This window comes from Mytilus trossulus, chromosome 6 (assembly GCF_036588685.1).
Source record: "Mytilus trossulus isolate FHL-02 chromosome 6, PNRI_Mtr1.1.1.hap1, whole genome shotgun sequence".
In the NCBI taxonomy this organism is placed as follows: Eukaryota; Metazoa; Mollusca; class Bivalvia; order Mytilida; family Mytilidae; genus Mytilus; species Mytilus trossulus.
Genome location: NC_086378.1, coordinates 86,699,206 through 86,714,054, shown reverse-complemented (window position 1 = coordinate 86,714,054; position 14,849 = coordinate 86,699,206). Strand labels below are relative to the sequence as shown.

The window sequence follows — 14,849 nt, the reverse complement described above, 5'->3', positions numbered from 1 at the left end:
CTGCCTGCTGAAATCATTGATAACAGATACATTGTATTGTGTATAAACTATAATTTAATAAATCAAATTTCCTGGTGTTCTTTAAATCATAGATAATGACAGATGCAGAGACGATACTTTTATGGTGTGCAACACCTTCAGCTGTGGTTGATCTTGAAGATGAACAGTTTTTGTACACATATTTCTTGGATCAGCACCATGAAAGCCTAGAGGATTATATGCATTATAAGATAGTAGAACAGAAACTATGCAGCATTCGTTCTCAGGTAATATAGATGTATTATACAATTGTAAATGGAAATGGGAATGTGTCAAAGCGACAACACGTCCAAAGAGTAGAAAACAGCTAAAGGCCACCAATGGATCTTTAACACAGCGAGAAAATACTACTTTAGCATATATCAAAATTTTCCAGTAAAATTCACTATTTTATCGGAAATTGCATCAGTTTTGCATTTTGTATGAATCTATCTGTACTAAGAATAGGTTCATCTTTAATGATGGACAAAGATAGATAAATCAAATTCATTATATTTTCTGAATGTGCTTTATGTCTTTTATATACCAATTTCATATGTCAGGAGATAGAATATACCAAGTAGCAATCTTAAATCCAAAATTAAAAGACAAGAAATAATAAACAAAAAACTACACAGAAAGCTTAAGCTTGAGCATCTTTAAACTCCAGATGCTCCTTTAAAAAAGCAGTAGCACCTATCATGTATCTAATTGCAAGGGAATTTGCTGATGTAAGAAACATTGAGTAATGTCACAGTCATGTTAAAGAGAACATGATTTAGGCGATGAGAAGTTGAACATATCCTAGTCATCTGTGACACAAATATTCTACTATGTTTAAACAAATGATGGTTGCAACTTTAAAAGTCTGCAGGGATAGATTTTTAAAAATATACTATTTCGTTCTTTCAACCCTTTGGATATGTAAGAACTCTCTCCTTTTAAGTAATAACGAAAAAGTTAAGAAAGTGAAATATTAATTCTAGCTAAAATATAACATCAAAATACATTTTTCAGATCACAACTAATTCCAAGTTGCTCTCAGTAGCAGATATTGAAATCCTGTGTAAAGTTATACCAATTCAGAGAAAGAATGTAGAATTACTGAATCTTCAATCATTTGATACAGAACAACAGTTTAGCAGACAGATCAAGTAATTATTGTTATATTATAATTGGCATATACCTTAACTGAAATTTTCTCTGATTCTGATCTTCTTTATATTTCTGGAATCAGCAGAGAATCATTATCATTATCTGTCATACATCACATTGAAAAACACAATTTTATTTTTGAAGCTCGGGTTTTACATATTTATTTCATGGGTACCAATTGTGGATTGATGAAAACCTGCATATTCGTGAATATTTGATTTCGTCGTTTTGGCAAAGTCTGCATACAACCCAACAAAAATTTTGACATTTGTTGAACATTAAAATTTGTTGTTCACATGTACCCATGAAATCCACGACAGTTGGTATCCAACGAATAAAAAATGAATCAACAGTTAAAGAGAATACATTAGTGTTCAGTTGTTTCTTTCTTTTATCACATCAAAGTTTTGAGTATCAATATCCTACATAATCTATTTTCATTCTGTACAGGGCATTCTTTGACAAAGAAGATACTACTGGAGACCTTCTATTGATTATACAATGTGACAGTGGTGATCAGAACAATGACTTGATAGCATGTGCAAGAAACGCTTTACAGGATGAATTACAACAGATACATGACCAGACATTGAACATCCATGTGGTGTTTCTAATACAGCTGCCAGGGATAGCTGGAAGTAGCTTTACTGGTTTCCAGGTATATTTTTTAATTATATCACATGCAACAAAGTTGTGTAATGTATAATAATATTTTAGTCTGTCTATCAGTCTGTCTGTTTGCAGTCGGTCATCAGGCCTGTTCTTGTCATCGTAATTCCTCTGAAACACACAATAAAATCTTATGAAACTTTGTAGATACTAAGGAGATGCTATGAAGATTTGCAGATTGATAGGAAATTATGATTGAATTTTTTACCTAGTAGCTTTTGAACTTAAACTTTTGACATAAATATACTAATTCAAGTTTGTCATTACAACCCCTCTGAAACCACACAACAGAATCTCATGAAACTTTGAAGATACTAAGGACATGCTATGAAGATGTGCAAAGCGACAAGAAATTATAATTCAATATTTGTTTCTACAAGTTATTTGACATTCTCATTTTAGTGTGGGTTATGGCATTCTGTTCACATAGATGACATCCACCCTCCCCCATTGGAGCTACCCTCTATTTCTGATATGTATGGAATGTCTGTTAGTGCTCTATTAGACTCTAATGGAGATAACCTCAGCTTAAGGGAAAGACAACCTGAAGAACAAGATCGTGAACGACTGGAAACAGCAGAGGATATAGATTTGACAGACATACACTTAGAAGAAAAGATTAGTAAAAGAAGTTTTGCACCAACGAGACAGTTTAACATTGAATATTTAATAGAGAAATGTATTCAGCCTGCTGTAGGAAATGTGAAAGACTCGGAATCTGAATCTTCAAGAGCTATCGAAAGACTAACGTTAATTCTAAATTGTATACACAATGAAACAGGTTTGTCTTTTATATTAGAAACTTTTATGTTTTGAAATGGAGGCATATGTCTGGTTTAAATCAAATCCTTGATTACTGTAGTGTTAAATATAATTGATTTGTAATATAATGTATATATATAAACTTTGCATATGTCTTCATCTTTTTAAAAATGTGAAAAAAATATCTTTATCTCTACTTGAACTGAATTATCCTTAGTAAACATACTATCATGTTTATATTTTTGTGGTAGCCTATAGTGTTTTTCGTTTGTTCATGTGTTTGTGTTTTCGTTCATTTTTTTACATAAATAAGGCCATTAGTTTTTTCGTTTGAATTGTTGTACATTGTCATATCGGGGCCTTTTACAGCTGACTATGCGGTATGGGCTTTGCTCATTGTTGAAGGCTGTACAGTAACCTATAGTTGTTAATGTTTGTGTCATTTTGGTCTTTTTTGGATAGTTGTCTCATTGGCAATAATACCACATCTTCTGTTTTTATATATCTCTGAATAAGCTTTCCTGATATTTTACTTTGAAAGTTAAAGATGCTTATCTCCTACCAGAACTATGTTCAGAGTACAGAAGAGAGCTATTCAAAGTATAATAGAAGGTTGGCTGAAGAAAACCCTGTAGATACATGAAATAATTCATACAAAGCTTCAATGCTTATTGTTTACAGGTGAACTGACCATCTTGTCTGGACTTGCAAAACATTTAACCTGTATCCTGAAGGAAAAAGAGAAGATTGCCCAAAGAGTAAATAACTGGCTGGCCAGAGAAGCTGCTAAACCAGAAAATGTAAACAGAGCTGGCACTTTTAGGTTTGTACTTATCTACTCTTATGAACTGGTTAAGATCATACTGATATCACAGTTTTACTCCTGAAAATAACCTTACCTTTTACAAAAATAAAACTTTTCATTTTAATAATATATTAAAAACATTCATGGAAATTTACTTCTGATATGACAAAACATTTTTGACACAGCTCACAGTCGGCTGAATATCAGGAGAAATTAAAAAATATTCATATTTATATATTTATATAATTGTGGACTGAAAAAGGCTTAAAAATCTAAATCATTAACTTTTTGTATGCAATCATTCTAAAGTATACATATTCTTTTTCAGGAACTTTGCCCTTCAATGTCTAGAATCTAAAGTTATTCCTGTTTTAGCTGGTATTATAGCCTTCATCGACACAAACAAAAATCTAGATATACTAGCTAATACAAACCGCAATGATTGGCAGTTCAATCTTTGGTCTCAAATTCTAAATGATCCAGAATTGACCAATCTGAAATATTCATTAATGGTATCACCAACAAGACAAAAAGAACTGCATGAAGTTTCTGTGAAAACAACATCCATGGATGGAAAACTGTTCTCAGCCTGTATGCCATTTTCCTGGATTATTTTTAGTCAGATTGAAGAAGTTTTGAGAAAAACAATTGATGCAAAAGATATCAAAGGTAGATAAATCAACCGTTTAATATGGAAATTAATTTTTTTTTTTTTTATAATTTTATACGAATTTGTGTAATGCTGTGATCAAGGTTTTACGTTTTTGGAAAGATTAGAACTTGTTCTAAATCTTAACTTTGGCATCACCCTCCCTTACAACAGGACAGGTTAGCTAATGTTACTAAATGTATTCACACTGAAATATAGTTCCCTATGGTTATCATATATGTGCACATAATACACATATAAACTGAAAAAATTAGTATATTATTGGAGCAGTTTCTTTCAAGAATGTATGTCATAAAGGTGTGTTGAAGTGCAGGTTTTTTTTTTTTTTAATTTTGATTAGTTACACATTTCTTATTTTAATTGGGGTTTTTAGTTGCTTTTTCATTGACATAACCTGCACTGGGTACTTATATTGATACTTAATTGCTCATGATTACTTCTACTTTACAGACACTGATTTTGATGTGGTGGTGAAGGCTTCAGAAATCTTCCAGTCTATACCATTGGGTAGACTTCTAGATAGTATAGAGAGCACATATATCCATGATGTTCTAAAGGCATATCTTAAAGATTTCATTCATATGGTTTATCCTGTGCAGTCAGAGGAGGAATGCAGTGTGAGTTATTATTTATTTGAAAAATTAAGTACAAAGACAACTAAATTTAAAGTCACACATAATGATTGATAAGCTACATGAGTATAATACATGAATGCTAGTATTCAAATTAAAAATAGTAAAAACAAGAAAAACTTTAATAAAAAACATTTAGCAGACTGGTGATTGGCAGTGGTTTTTTTTTGATAAATCAGAAAATTTCTATGGAGGAAAAAAGACAAAAACAGCATGGCCACCACCACATTGAATGAAAAGATAACATTCCCCAAACACTAAACATAAACAGTGGCAGATCCAGAAATTTTCATAAGTTGGGGCCCACTGACTGACATAAGAGGGGGCCCACTCAAGTCACGCTTCAGTGATTCCCTATATAAGAAACCAAATTTTTTCCCAAAAAGGGGGGCCCCCTGGGCCCCCCGCTAAATCTGCCTCTGATAAAATTAATGATTAATCAACAATAACCCAATTAAAGCACACTGATAGACTGAAAGTGCTCTTATGGTCATTGCCTGGTTCCAGTAAAGGTTTAGAATAACAATATGTTATTGATGGAAAATTAATATTCCTGAAAACTGAATATTTATGAAATATTTTGTTAACTCGTGAATCAAAGTTTGAGCAACATTAAAAATTATTGGACAAGTAAGACCTTATAAAATTTAATTATTAATTTTATTCTTTAGTTAGCAGAAATGTATAGATGTTTTTGTTACAGCTTAGAATATTTTGTAACTGATTCATTACTTTTCTTTTATTAGCTGATGTGTGAAAGTGTAGTGATTGGATGTCGACAACTGATTCATGGAGAGTTTGGAAGAATGCTACCCTCAATTGTAGGATGTCACATGACTTTTATTCAACATGACACAAGGTTTAAAAACTTTTCAAACATTGTACATGTATGGCCAGAATGCAGCCAGAAAACACTGGATTATCAACAGAAACAGTCTACAGCTTATTTAGTCACTCAGGACGAAATTGTAAGCATTTTGAAAAATAGAAATCATATTTCCTTTTTGTATCAAAATGGATGGGGTTAAAGGTAGAACATTTAATGTCGGGCAATCTGAGAGTATGGAAACTAGTAAAGTATCGAGGGTATCAAATGAGTCTTTTATAAATGTCATTGAAAGATGTACTTCTGCAGAAGACATAACAATGTTGTAAAATTTGTGTCTATATAATTTGTTTAGTTTCTGAAAAATAAGATATGTTTAAACTAACAGTAGTGTTGTTCTTTGCCCTATAAGACTACTGCATGACAAAATCATTGGTAACATATGGGTGAAATATGAATTAACAAGCCAATCATTTTACAGACTATAGATATACTAGCACTTCACATGTTAATGGGTAAACTTGAGCCACACAGAGAAGAGCTGAATATGACAGAAGGTCGGACAAAATGGATGAGACTAATGTGTGATTACAGACCAGTTGTAGAAAGGATTTTTGGACATTTTAATCAGGAATTTGAGGACAAAGACTGTCAATATGGAGAGAGGTGTGCAAAAGGAATAGAAGAAGCAAGGTATTAATTAATGCTAAAAGATTATTCATCTTTACTTGTTTAAGCAATAGGAAAGTTTTTCAATATGTTAAGTGAAAAATAGACTTATTACAGTTTAATTTTTGAAATTCAATCCTTGAATCCTTGAAATAATTTTTCAATATATAATTATAAGGTGTCAGTGGACCAGAGCAGTGGTGGTGAAGTTATTGATAGAACATGTATGCAGTACTGGAAAGGAAAATCTTGATATCAAACGATGTATGACACTCTGGGGTGTAAGTAACTATTCTATTTAGTAAATGATGCAAAACAGATATAAATAGCACATTTGAAAAAATTGAGGATTGCAAAAATCAAAAAAGTAATGTTTTCTGGACCATAGTATATCCTCTATTTTATGCCCTACTTACCTTAAGGGCATTATGTTGAGGTTTTCCATCTGTTTGTTCATCTGTCTGTCCATTTTTTCATCCGGTTATTTGTCCCACTTAAGGTTAATGTTTGTCAAGGTAGTTTTTATACACCCGTCAAGATTTTGACGGGGAATATTATGGTATACAAATGTCCGGTGCTGTCTGTCTGTCCAGCGTAAACATGTTGCACTGTAACTTGAGAACGACTTTTCCAAATTTCATGAAACTTAAAATTTTTGTTCCTTATGATGGTCAAATGATCTGTACACTTTTTGGTGAAAATAAGATTTAAACTTTTTGATCTATGGCACTTCTTAACTAAAACAGGGGGGGGGGGTATTTTTCACATGTCACACCGCATCTCTAAAACGATTTTTGATTATTGTTTAAAACTTTACACACTTCTTAGTTATATTAATCTTAAGATCTGTATACCTTTTGGTTTTGATTAAAAAAAACTATTTTAGTGATATTTAGTTTTTTGTAAAATAAAAAAGGAGGGGGGTGAGGTTACACATGTATCTCAAAAACAATATATGGTTTTTGCTTAAAACTTCCTCAGAAATTATTTATGATTAATGCATAAACTTCCACACAAGATGACGGGCGTATATAATTTTGATAAATTTGAAATCCAATCAATTTAAAACTTAGTACACATATTCCCTATTATATAATCTTTCTAATATTAATGCCAAATTAGACTTTTGAACCCAATTTTAAGATCAACTGAACATAGAAAATGGTAGTGCAAGTGGTGAATCCATGTACTACGGACTCATTCTTGTTTGGGATAAATTTTGCAATAGTTTTTGTTCCTTCTGGGACTTTCCTGGATGTTTTTATGACCCATTAATAGGCATTATGTTTTCTGGTCTGTGCAACCATTCTACCGTCCATTAGTCTGTCTGTCTGTCCCGCTTCAGGTTAAAGTTTTTGGTCCAGGTAGTTTTTGATGAAATTGAAGTCCTATCAACTTGAAACATAGTTAGTACTCATGTTGCTTATAATATGATTTTTCTATTTTTTTGCCAAATTAGACTTTTGACACCACTTTAACTGTCCACTTAACATAGAAATTGATAGTGTTAGTGGGGCATCTGTGTACTATGGACACATTTTTGTTTGGGACAAATTTTGCAATAGTGTTTGTACCTTCGGGGACTTTCACGGATATATTTTATACTTTATTTTCCAGTTGCTCAGAGAGAAGGCTGATATGAAAACCATCCAGTCACTCCAGAAAGTTGAAAGTTTCTTGAAACTCTGCAACAAGGACATAGCAACACAGTGCTTTGGGTAAAAAAAAAATCATTTAACACATTTAACACGACAAAATTTACCTTGGAATCTTAATAATGCATCTTATCACATTTCCATGTCAAACAAAAAAAAGTCACCCAATAAGATTTATAGAATTATATTTTTTATTTCCCTCCCAGACTGTTGTGTTTCTGTCTGTTAGATCTGAAGTATTTTTCTTAGTAAATCACACAAATGTGCATTCTGTTGTTGTCTGTTATATGGTCGGATTGTTGTCTCTTTGACACACTCCCCTTTTCCATTCTCAATTTTATTAAAACCTTTGTTTACCAGGATATGTGTCAGCAAGAAAAAAACTAAGGAATCAAAAAGGGTCTCATGTGCAAGCCACTGTGGATGTTATAAACTTGATTAATGAGTGCACATTTTTCATCAAAATTTGTTGTTTCTATTTGCAGCCAGCAAGACAAATGTACTCAGTGTGAGATGATGATAGAGGGAGCTCCAGTCAGACTTCCTTGTGAGCATGTGGTATGTAGAAAATGTTTCCATGGACTTGTAACTACAGAAGACTTTACATGTCCAAAACAAGAGTGTCAGGAGATATTCCCAAAAGATTTGGACCCTAGTACTTCTGATACAAAGTAAGATTTTGATTTTCTTTTCTATAGATTTACATGATACATTCTTTAGTGTGTTCTTTATATGTTCCCATTGTAGGTGATAGGGGTATTAAGGTGGTACCTAACACTACAGGGAGATAACTGTGTAAAGTCAACTAAACATTTTAATTACATTGTGTTGTTAAAGGAATATTAAGCTTCTCAATCATCAAAATTGGTGTTTGTCAAATTGCTATATAACCAGTGTAATTTTTCTGACAAAACGGTTGGTTCAAAATATAATTTTGTTAAAGAGTCAAAGTAAATAAGTTGACAAAATTTCATGAAAATTAAACGAGCCAAATTAATTTTAGTGAAAGTGGTCGATACCACCTTAACCTTCACCCTCTGTCTTTCTGTATGTCCGTCTGTCCCATTTTCATTTGTTTGAAGCTTGCATTGGTGTCCTTAGACACCTTCTACTTTTACTAAGCCCTGACTTAAAAAAACATGGGGTATTTAAGACCACAATTGTCGTCCCTTGATTTTCGTTGTCCACAAATATAGTCCCTAGTGTTGACAGTGGGTTACTTGCAATTAATTTTTATACACTTCCAAATTTATTTCTCCATGTTTAATGCTTCAAATTGCATTACGCTTTGTAAACAAAGCCGTGTTCTAATCAGCACAAAAAATATGTTTGACACATGTGCACGGACTTACTGTTTATATTAACGTAATTTCCATCGCTATCCTTTTCATATTTACATTTAAGCAGCAAACATCAACTTTTATTACATATTTTTATCAAACAACATATATTTGCACTGCTTGTAGTTTGTAAATGTAATATACAGACTCCTCGGGGAGGACACGGGAACAGCCAATCATGCTTACGGTAATTTTGTACGCTTCGACCTATAAATATATTGTATTTGTCATATTAGAATCGAAATAATTCCTTCATGTCATGCTCTATGCTCATTTTTACATGGGTAGGCATTATATTTGACCACATTTTACACCTCGCTAACGCTCAGTGTAAAATATCGACAAATATAATGCCTACCCATGTTAAAATGAGCATAGAGCATGACATGAAGGAATTATTTCTTAAGTATGGCGGTGAAAATTTTGGTCCAGAATTTTAAAGGAAAGTAGTCATTTGGTTCAGCTGAAAAAGGTTAAAAACTAGCACTTCGGAAGCTGTCAAAAGATTGCAAGACGCCCTTAACATAAAATTGTCCATATTTGAATTAGAGCAGATGAAGTTTTCTATAATTTTAATATAATTTGTCCCAATAGTAGTACAAGACACTGTATAAATTTCATTGAAAAAGCGCAGGTGGGATTTTAAAAATTTTCATTTATGTTCTAAAAGAAATGCACTACAAAAAAATTGTGGTCTCGGACTGTTTACTGTTTTACCTCTGTCTGTCTGTTCATCCATCTGTCTGTCCCATGAATATTTTTCATCGAATCTTTCTCAGGAACTTCAAAACTAGATTTCTGAAATTGGTTTCAGGATGCATATAAGTCAGCTATACTGTCTGATGCATTTTCAGATTCATCACTCAACAAATTCCTGGGAAAAGGTAGGGGGGATATCATTACAGTTTCACTTGTTATTTGAATGATTTATTTAGACAGGTTGAACATGTTTAGTTTGTACTTTCCATGCTATGTTTTAGTGTTTGGTTTTGTTCAACAGATTCTTCTTTCAAGACAAAACAGATGGCCTTTTTTTAAATTCTTACAGCCTTTTGTGATTCCTTTATTGTATGTATTCTGTTACCATTACACAAGTCAAATTTAGTTTCATTGAAATGATATTTTTTCATGATTGCATTAAAGTAAGCAAAATAATAATTTGTGTTACAAATCTTTTTTTCAGGTTGGAAATGAAAAAGTACTATGACTTCAGGAGAAGATGTAATAGTTTCTTTATGGAGGTTGTATCACAGCTGTGTTTTTCTGGTGGAACACCACCGTCCAAGGAAGTCATAGATAAACTCTTGTCATATATCACTGGTCATAGTAGGACCAAGAGGGCAGAGAGAATTGTGTCAAAAGAACTGACCATATTTGAAGATTCTATTGACCCCACACCAGTCGTGAGGTCATTCCTCTTACAGCAGTTGATGCAGACAAGGTGCGTTAGAAATCATACTGTTATCATAAACAACTTGTCATCAGATACAATGAAATAGAGAATATTACTGGGAATGTGTCAACAACCTGACAAAATAGTAAAACAGCCACCAATAGGCCACCATTATAGGTCTTCAACACAGCAAGAAACCCAGAGGTTGGCTTTAGCTGGCCACCTAACAAAATAAGTATACTGGTTTAGTGAACTGGAGATTAAACTAAACTCTGAAACATACATATGAACCAAAATTAAGAATACAAGCAAAATTTAGCATGTAATTTAGAATGCCTATCATTCAAGACAGGAAGAATTAGATCAGAAGCCAAGTTGTGATAAATATAATGCAAAGGGAAGTTACCACGTCTTTTAGAAATTGACATATGTGTAATTCATTTGACTACAATGAGTAGAAACAGATTTTAAATATTTTGACATTTCTGTTTCCTCTTTTCAGCAGTGACAATGAAATACATCAGTACTTATCAGCCTATTTTACCAGTGCTAGTGACTTAGTCAAGACCTCTGGGGATCCTCATCAGTTGGTGGAGTTATGTCTCCTTGTTCTGCAGTGTATGGAGGTAAGTCACTTTTGTCTTCTGATCTCAAAGGTTTTAATACCATGGTTATGTATACATGATTGAAACCTAAACCTGCATTCTCCTCATTCCAGTGGCCATCTGTCTCTAATGGTAACTTTGGACTCTTCCAATGTTTTTCTCTATATGATTTAGCTCTTTTCAGTGGACACATGGTCTTACACGATCATTATCATTTAAATTTATCATTCAAACCTTTAAAAACATTAATGTTTTTAAATACCAATATAGACATAACAAACATTATGTAAGTTTAGTATCAAAGTCATATGATTTTGTGTTGCCAAAATATTAAAAGTCATTTTTAACCAGATTTTTGTGACAAAAATGTCGATTATTAAATTGGGGATGCTCGGCGGGCAGGCGGCAATCAAATGTTGTCTGTGCATTAACTCAAGAACCGTTCAACCAAAGCTTTTAAAAATTTTAATATGTTGTTACTGACAACTAAATGAAGGTCAAGTTCAATAATGGCCATTTTGACTTTTACCGTTCAGGAGTTATGGTTCTTGAAAGATTGAAAAATGGCGTTTCCAGTCTTGTCCGTGCATTTACGCATTAACAGTTCTACCAAAGCTTCCCAAATTTTAATATGTTGTTACTGGTGACAAAATGGAGGTCAAGTTCAATAATGATGATTTTGACTTTTACCGTTCAGGAGTTATGGTTCTTGAAAGATTGAAAAATGGTGTTTCCAGTCGTGTCCGTGCATTTACGCATGAACTGTTCTACCAAAGCTTCCCAAATTTTAATATGTTGTTACTGGTGACAAAATGGAGGTCAAGTTCAATAATGATGATTTTGACTTTTACCGTTCAGGAGTTATGGTTCTTGAAAGATTGAAAAATGGTGTTTCCAGTCGTGTCCGTGCATTTTCTCATGAACCATTCAACCAAAGCTTTTCAAATTTTAATATGTTGTTACTGATGACAAAATAGAGGTCAAGTTCAATAATGACGATTTTGACTTTTATCGTTCAGGAGTTATGGTTCTTGAAAGATCGTAAAATGGTGTTTCCATTCACATTGTTGCATTTACTCACAAACCATTCAATCTAAGCTTTTCAAATTTTAATATGTTGATACTGATGACAAAATAGAGGTCAAATTTGATATTGACAATTTTCACTTTCACCAATCATCAGTAATGGTTCTTGTGATATTGCCAGGACACAAATAAATGCTAATAAATCCGGTTTGCTGTCGTTGTGACAGCCTCTTGTTGTTGAATCATTTGAAATGTGTGAGAATTGTAGCAATTGGCTTAACCTAATTAAATAATTGTTGTACAGAACTATTAAATTTGATTTTATATGCTTAAAAATTATAAGAAGTGCCAATGAGACAACTATGGTATGATCAAAAGATTTAAATGATGGAAATATTTTACCATTGAAGTACTTCAATAGTGTGATTTGATGTTATGATTTTTTTGTATTTGAATTTTCTTCAGGATTCATTGCACCAGCAGTTTGACCAAGATGAACAGATTGCTGCAGCAACTCAGATGTTAAGGGAGGCTGTTTCAAACATTTCAAGTGATATTGACATTTTGGACAAAATAGGACATATTTCTAGAGTCAGATTTTCACTGACTGTTGTTGCCAAATATATTCATAAATTGTATGGAACATCAAAGAAATCCATGCCTGATGCCTCCATGAGAAGTCTTTTTGAGGAAGCAGCAAGACTTTGTGATGAATGTAATTCACCATGGCCAAGGTATGGATAGATTATAGTTTTGAATTGTAGTATACTTATAAATGTTAGCAGCCTACTACAAAGGTTTTAATATATAATGGATCAAGTAAAAAAATAAATATAAATGATACACTAGATTTTGATATGTACCGATTATCAGGTTATCTGCATGTTGATATCGTAAAATATCAGCTGCGAGACATAATATGAAGCTTTTTGTCGAGTGAGCGTAGCGAACGAGATCAAAAAGCCTTCATATTATGTCAAGGCTATATTTGCGTGTTTCAGAAGTGTTTTCTTTGTTTCACAAGCACACAAAAGATGACTTGATAAATTTGGGTCAAAGTTATTAACGTCGGTTCAAACATTATGACGTCGCTGATATGTCCGGGTCAAAGTTATTAAGGCTGGGTCAACGTATTTGACGTCACAAAGACATGATACAGAATAATATTAAGAGCTGAACAGAGTGATATAGACAGTGGGACGACTGATAACACTAAATACATAGTCAGTAAACAATATATTAGTGTTCAATAGTTATATTCAGTACTCCACAGCGGTATACAATACAAATAATTTTTTCATGCTATTATAACTTTGCTATGTTTTATTTTGCTTACGTTAGTTGCTGTGCATTTTCAACAATTATTGAATTTAAAAGAATAGAAAAACAGTAGTAATGAAGGTTAATGTCAACAATAGATAAATAAAATTGTCATTCTTTTTCATTTTCTTACATTGCAGAAGATACTTTGTAAAGCAATTGTGTAGACAGTATGGGATAGACAATTACCAGACAATAGTGGCAAAAAGTGAATCAGGACTGTTACGATGGGTCAATCTACCAGAACTTAAAGGACGACAGGTAATTCTGACAATAACAATAAATTGTATTCATGAACTCTACCTGTGTATCCCTTAGGTGGTCTAGTGTAGAGTTTCTGTTTATTCCTTATGTTAGGATAAGAATTGAAATGTATTTTTTTCCATAAATCATGTCCAAATTTTTTTTTTCCATAAATCATGTCCAAATTTTTTTTTCCATAAATCATTTCCAATTTTTTTTTTCCATAAATCATGTCCAGGGTCAATCATTCATCAAAACATGCCAGCTAAATTGGTTATTGTGAGACCAGAACAGAAGTCCTGATTTAAGGGCTATAATGATTTCAGTGCTCATTATTTGATGGATCTTAAAACAGCCACTGCAATATTTGAGCTTAGCATAATCTCATTTCTCTACCAACAAACACAAGACAAACAATTACAGTTTAAATAATATTTGTGCATTTACATCATAAAGCTGAACCAAATAACAATGGAACAGTAATTTGGTCATTTTGCATGAACACAAAAAGTCTGTGAAAAGTCAGTGGTTCATTAAACTATAATATCAAACTGTACATAGATAAACAATAACTGATAATTGGCAATAAAGAATTTATTTTGATACAACAGGTTGAAGAATGCCATGATAGATATATAGTTCTGGGAGATGACTACAAACTACTAAGGGAGACTATAGTTACAACATTGTTAAGTGGACAGATTGAAACACTGGAGAAGATTTTACTGGTATATATATTATGAGGATCTATGTAGCTCTATGTTCTTTTTGATATAGTTAACAATCAAAGTAAAATAACCTCTTTTATGAATAAGAATAAATTTGGTCTGTGGATTTGCTAACTACAAACCATTATCATACCCGTAGCCAAGGGGGTTCGGGGGGTTCGAATGACCCCCCCCCCCCTTGAAAACAAGTTAAAGTCAATGTTCTGTTCGAATTGTGACTGTTAAAGTCGAGTTTGTGAGTCCAACGAACCCCCCTTTGGAAATTCCTGGCTACGGGCCTGATTATTTCAAGCTAAGAAAGACAAAATAACACTCTGAAATGCCTTTGTTGGT

The 14,849-nt window shown here is 32.8% G+C and overlaps 1 protein-coding gene across 1 annotated transcript in view; it reads left to right on the top strand.

The window, feature by feature from the left end:
- The window catches only part of LOC134723091 (E3 ubiquitin-protein ligase rnf213-alpha-like), a 113,246-nt gene that overhangs the window by 51,220 nt on the left and 47,177 nt on the right, over positions 1 to 14,849 (top strand). Inside the window, exons 43-59 of the mRNA XM_063586731.1 lie at positions 93 to 266; positions 1,036 to 1,172; positions 1,624 to 1,831; positions 2,245 to 2,623; positions 3,286 to 3,427; positions 3,738 to 4,078; positions 4,530 to 4,696; positions 5,458 to 5,679; positions 6,019 to 6,230; positions 6,385 to 6,487; positions 7,824 to 7,924; positions 8,347 to 8,532; positions 10,385 to 10,642; positions 11,097 to 11,220; positions 12,691 to 12,959; positions 13,686 to 13,806; positions 14,400 to 14,516. Coding sequence (XP_063442801.1) covers positions 93 to 266; positions 1,036 to 1,172; positions 1,624 to 1,831; positions 2,245 to 2,623; positions 3,286 to 3,427; positions 3,738 to 4,078; positions 4,530 to 4,696; positions 5,458 to 5,679; positions 6,019 to 6,230; positions 6,385 to 6,487; positions 7,824 to 7,924; positions 8,347 to 8,532; positions 10,385 to 10,642; positions 11,097 to 11,220; positions 12,691 to 12,959; positions 13,686 to 13,806; positions 14,400 to 14,516 — 3,261 coding nt within the window. The remainder of the gene's footprint in view (positions 1 to 92; positions 267 to 1,035; positions 1,173 to 1,623; positions 1,832 to 2,244; positions 2,624 to 3,285; positions 3,428 to 3,737; positions 4,079 to 4,529; positions 4,697 to 5,457; positions 5,680 to 6,018; positions 6,231 to 6,384; positions 6,488 to 7,823; positions 7,925 to 8,346; positions 8,533 to 10,384; positions 10,643 to 11,096; positions 11,221 to 12,690; positions 12,960 to 13,685; positions 13,807 to 14,399; positions 14,517 to 14,849) is intronic.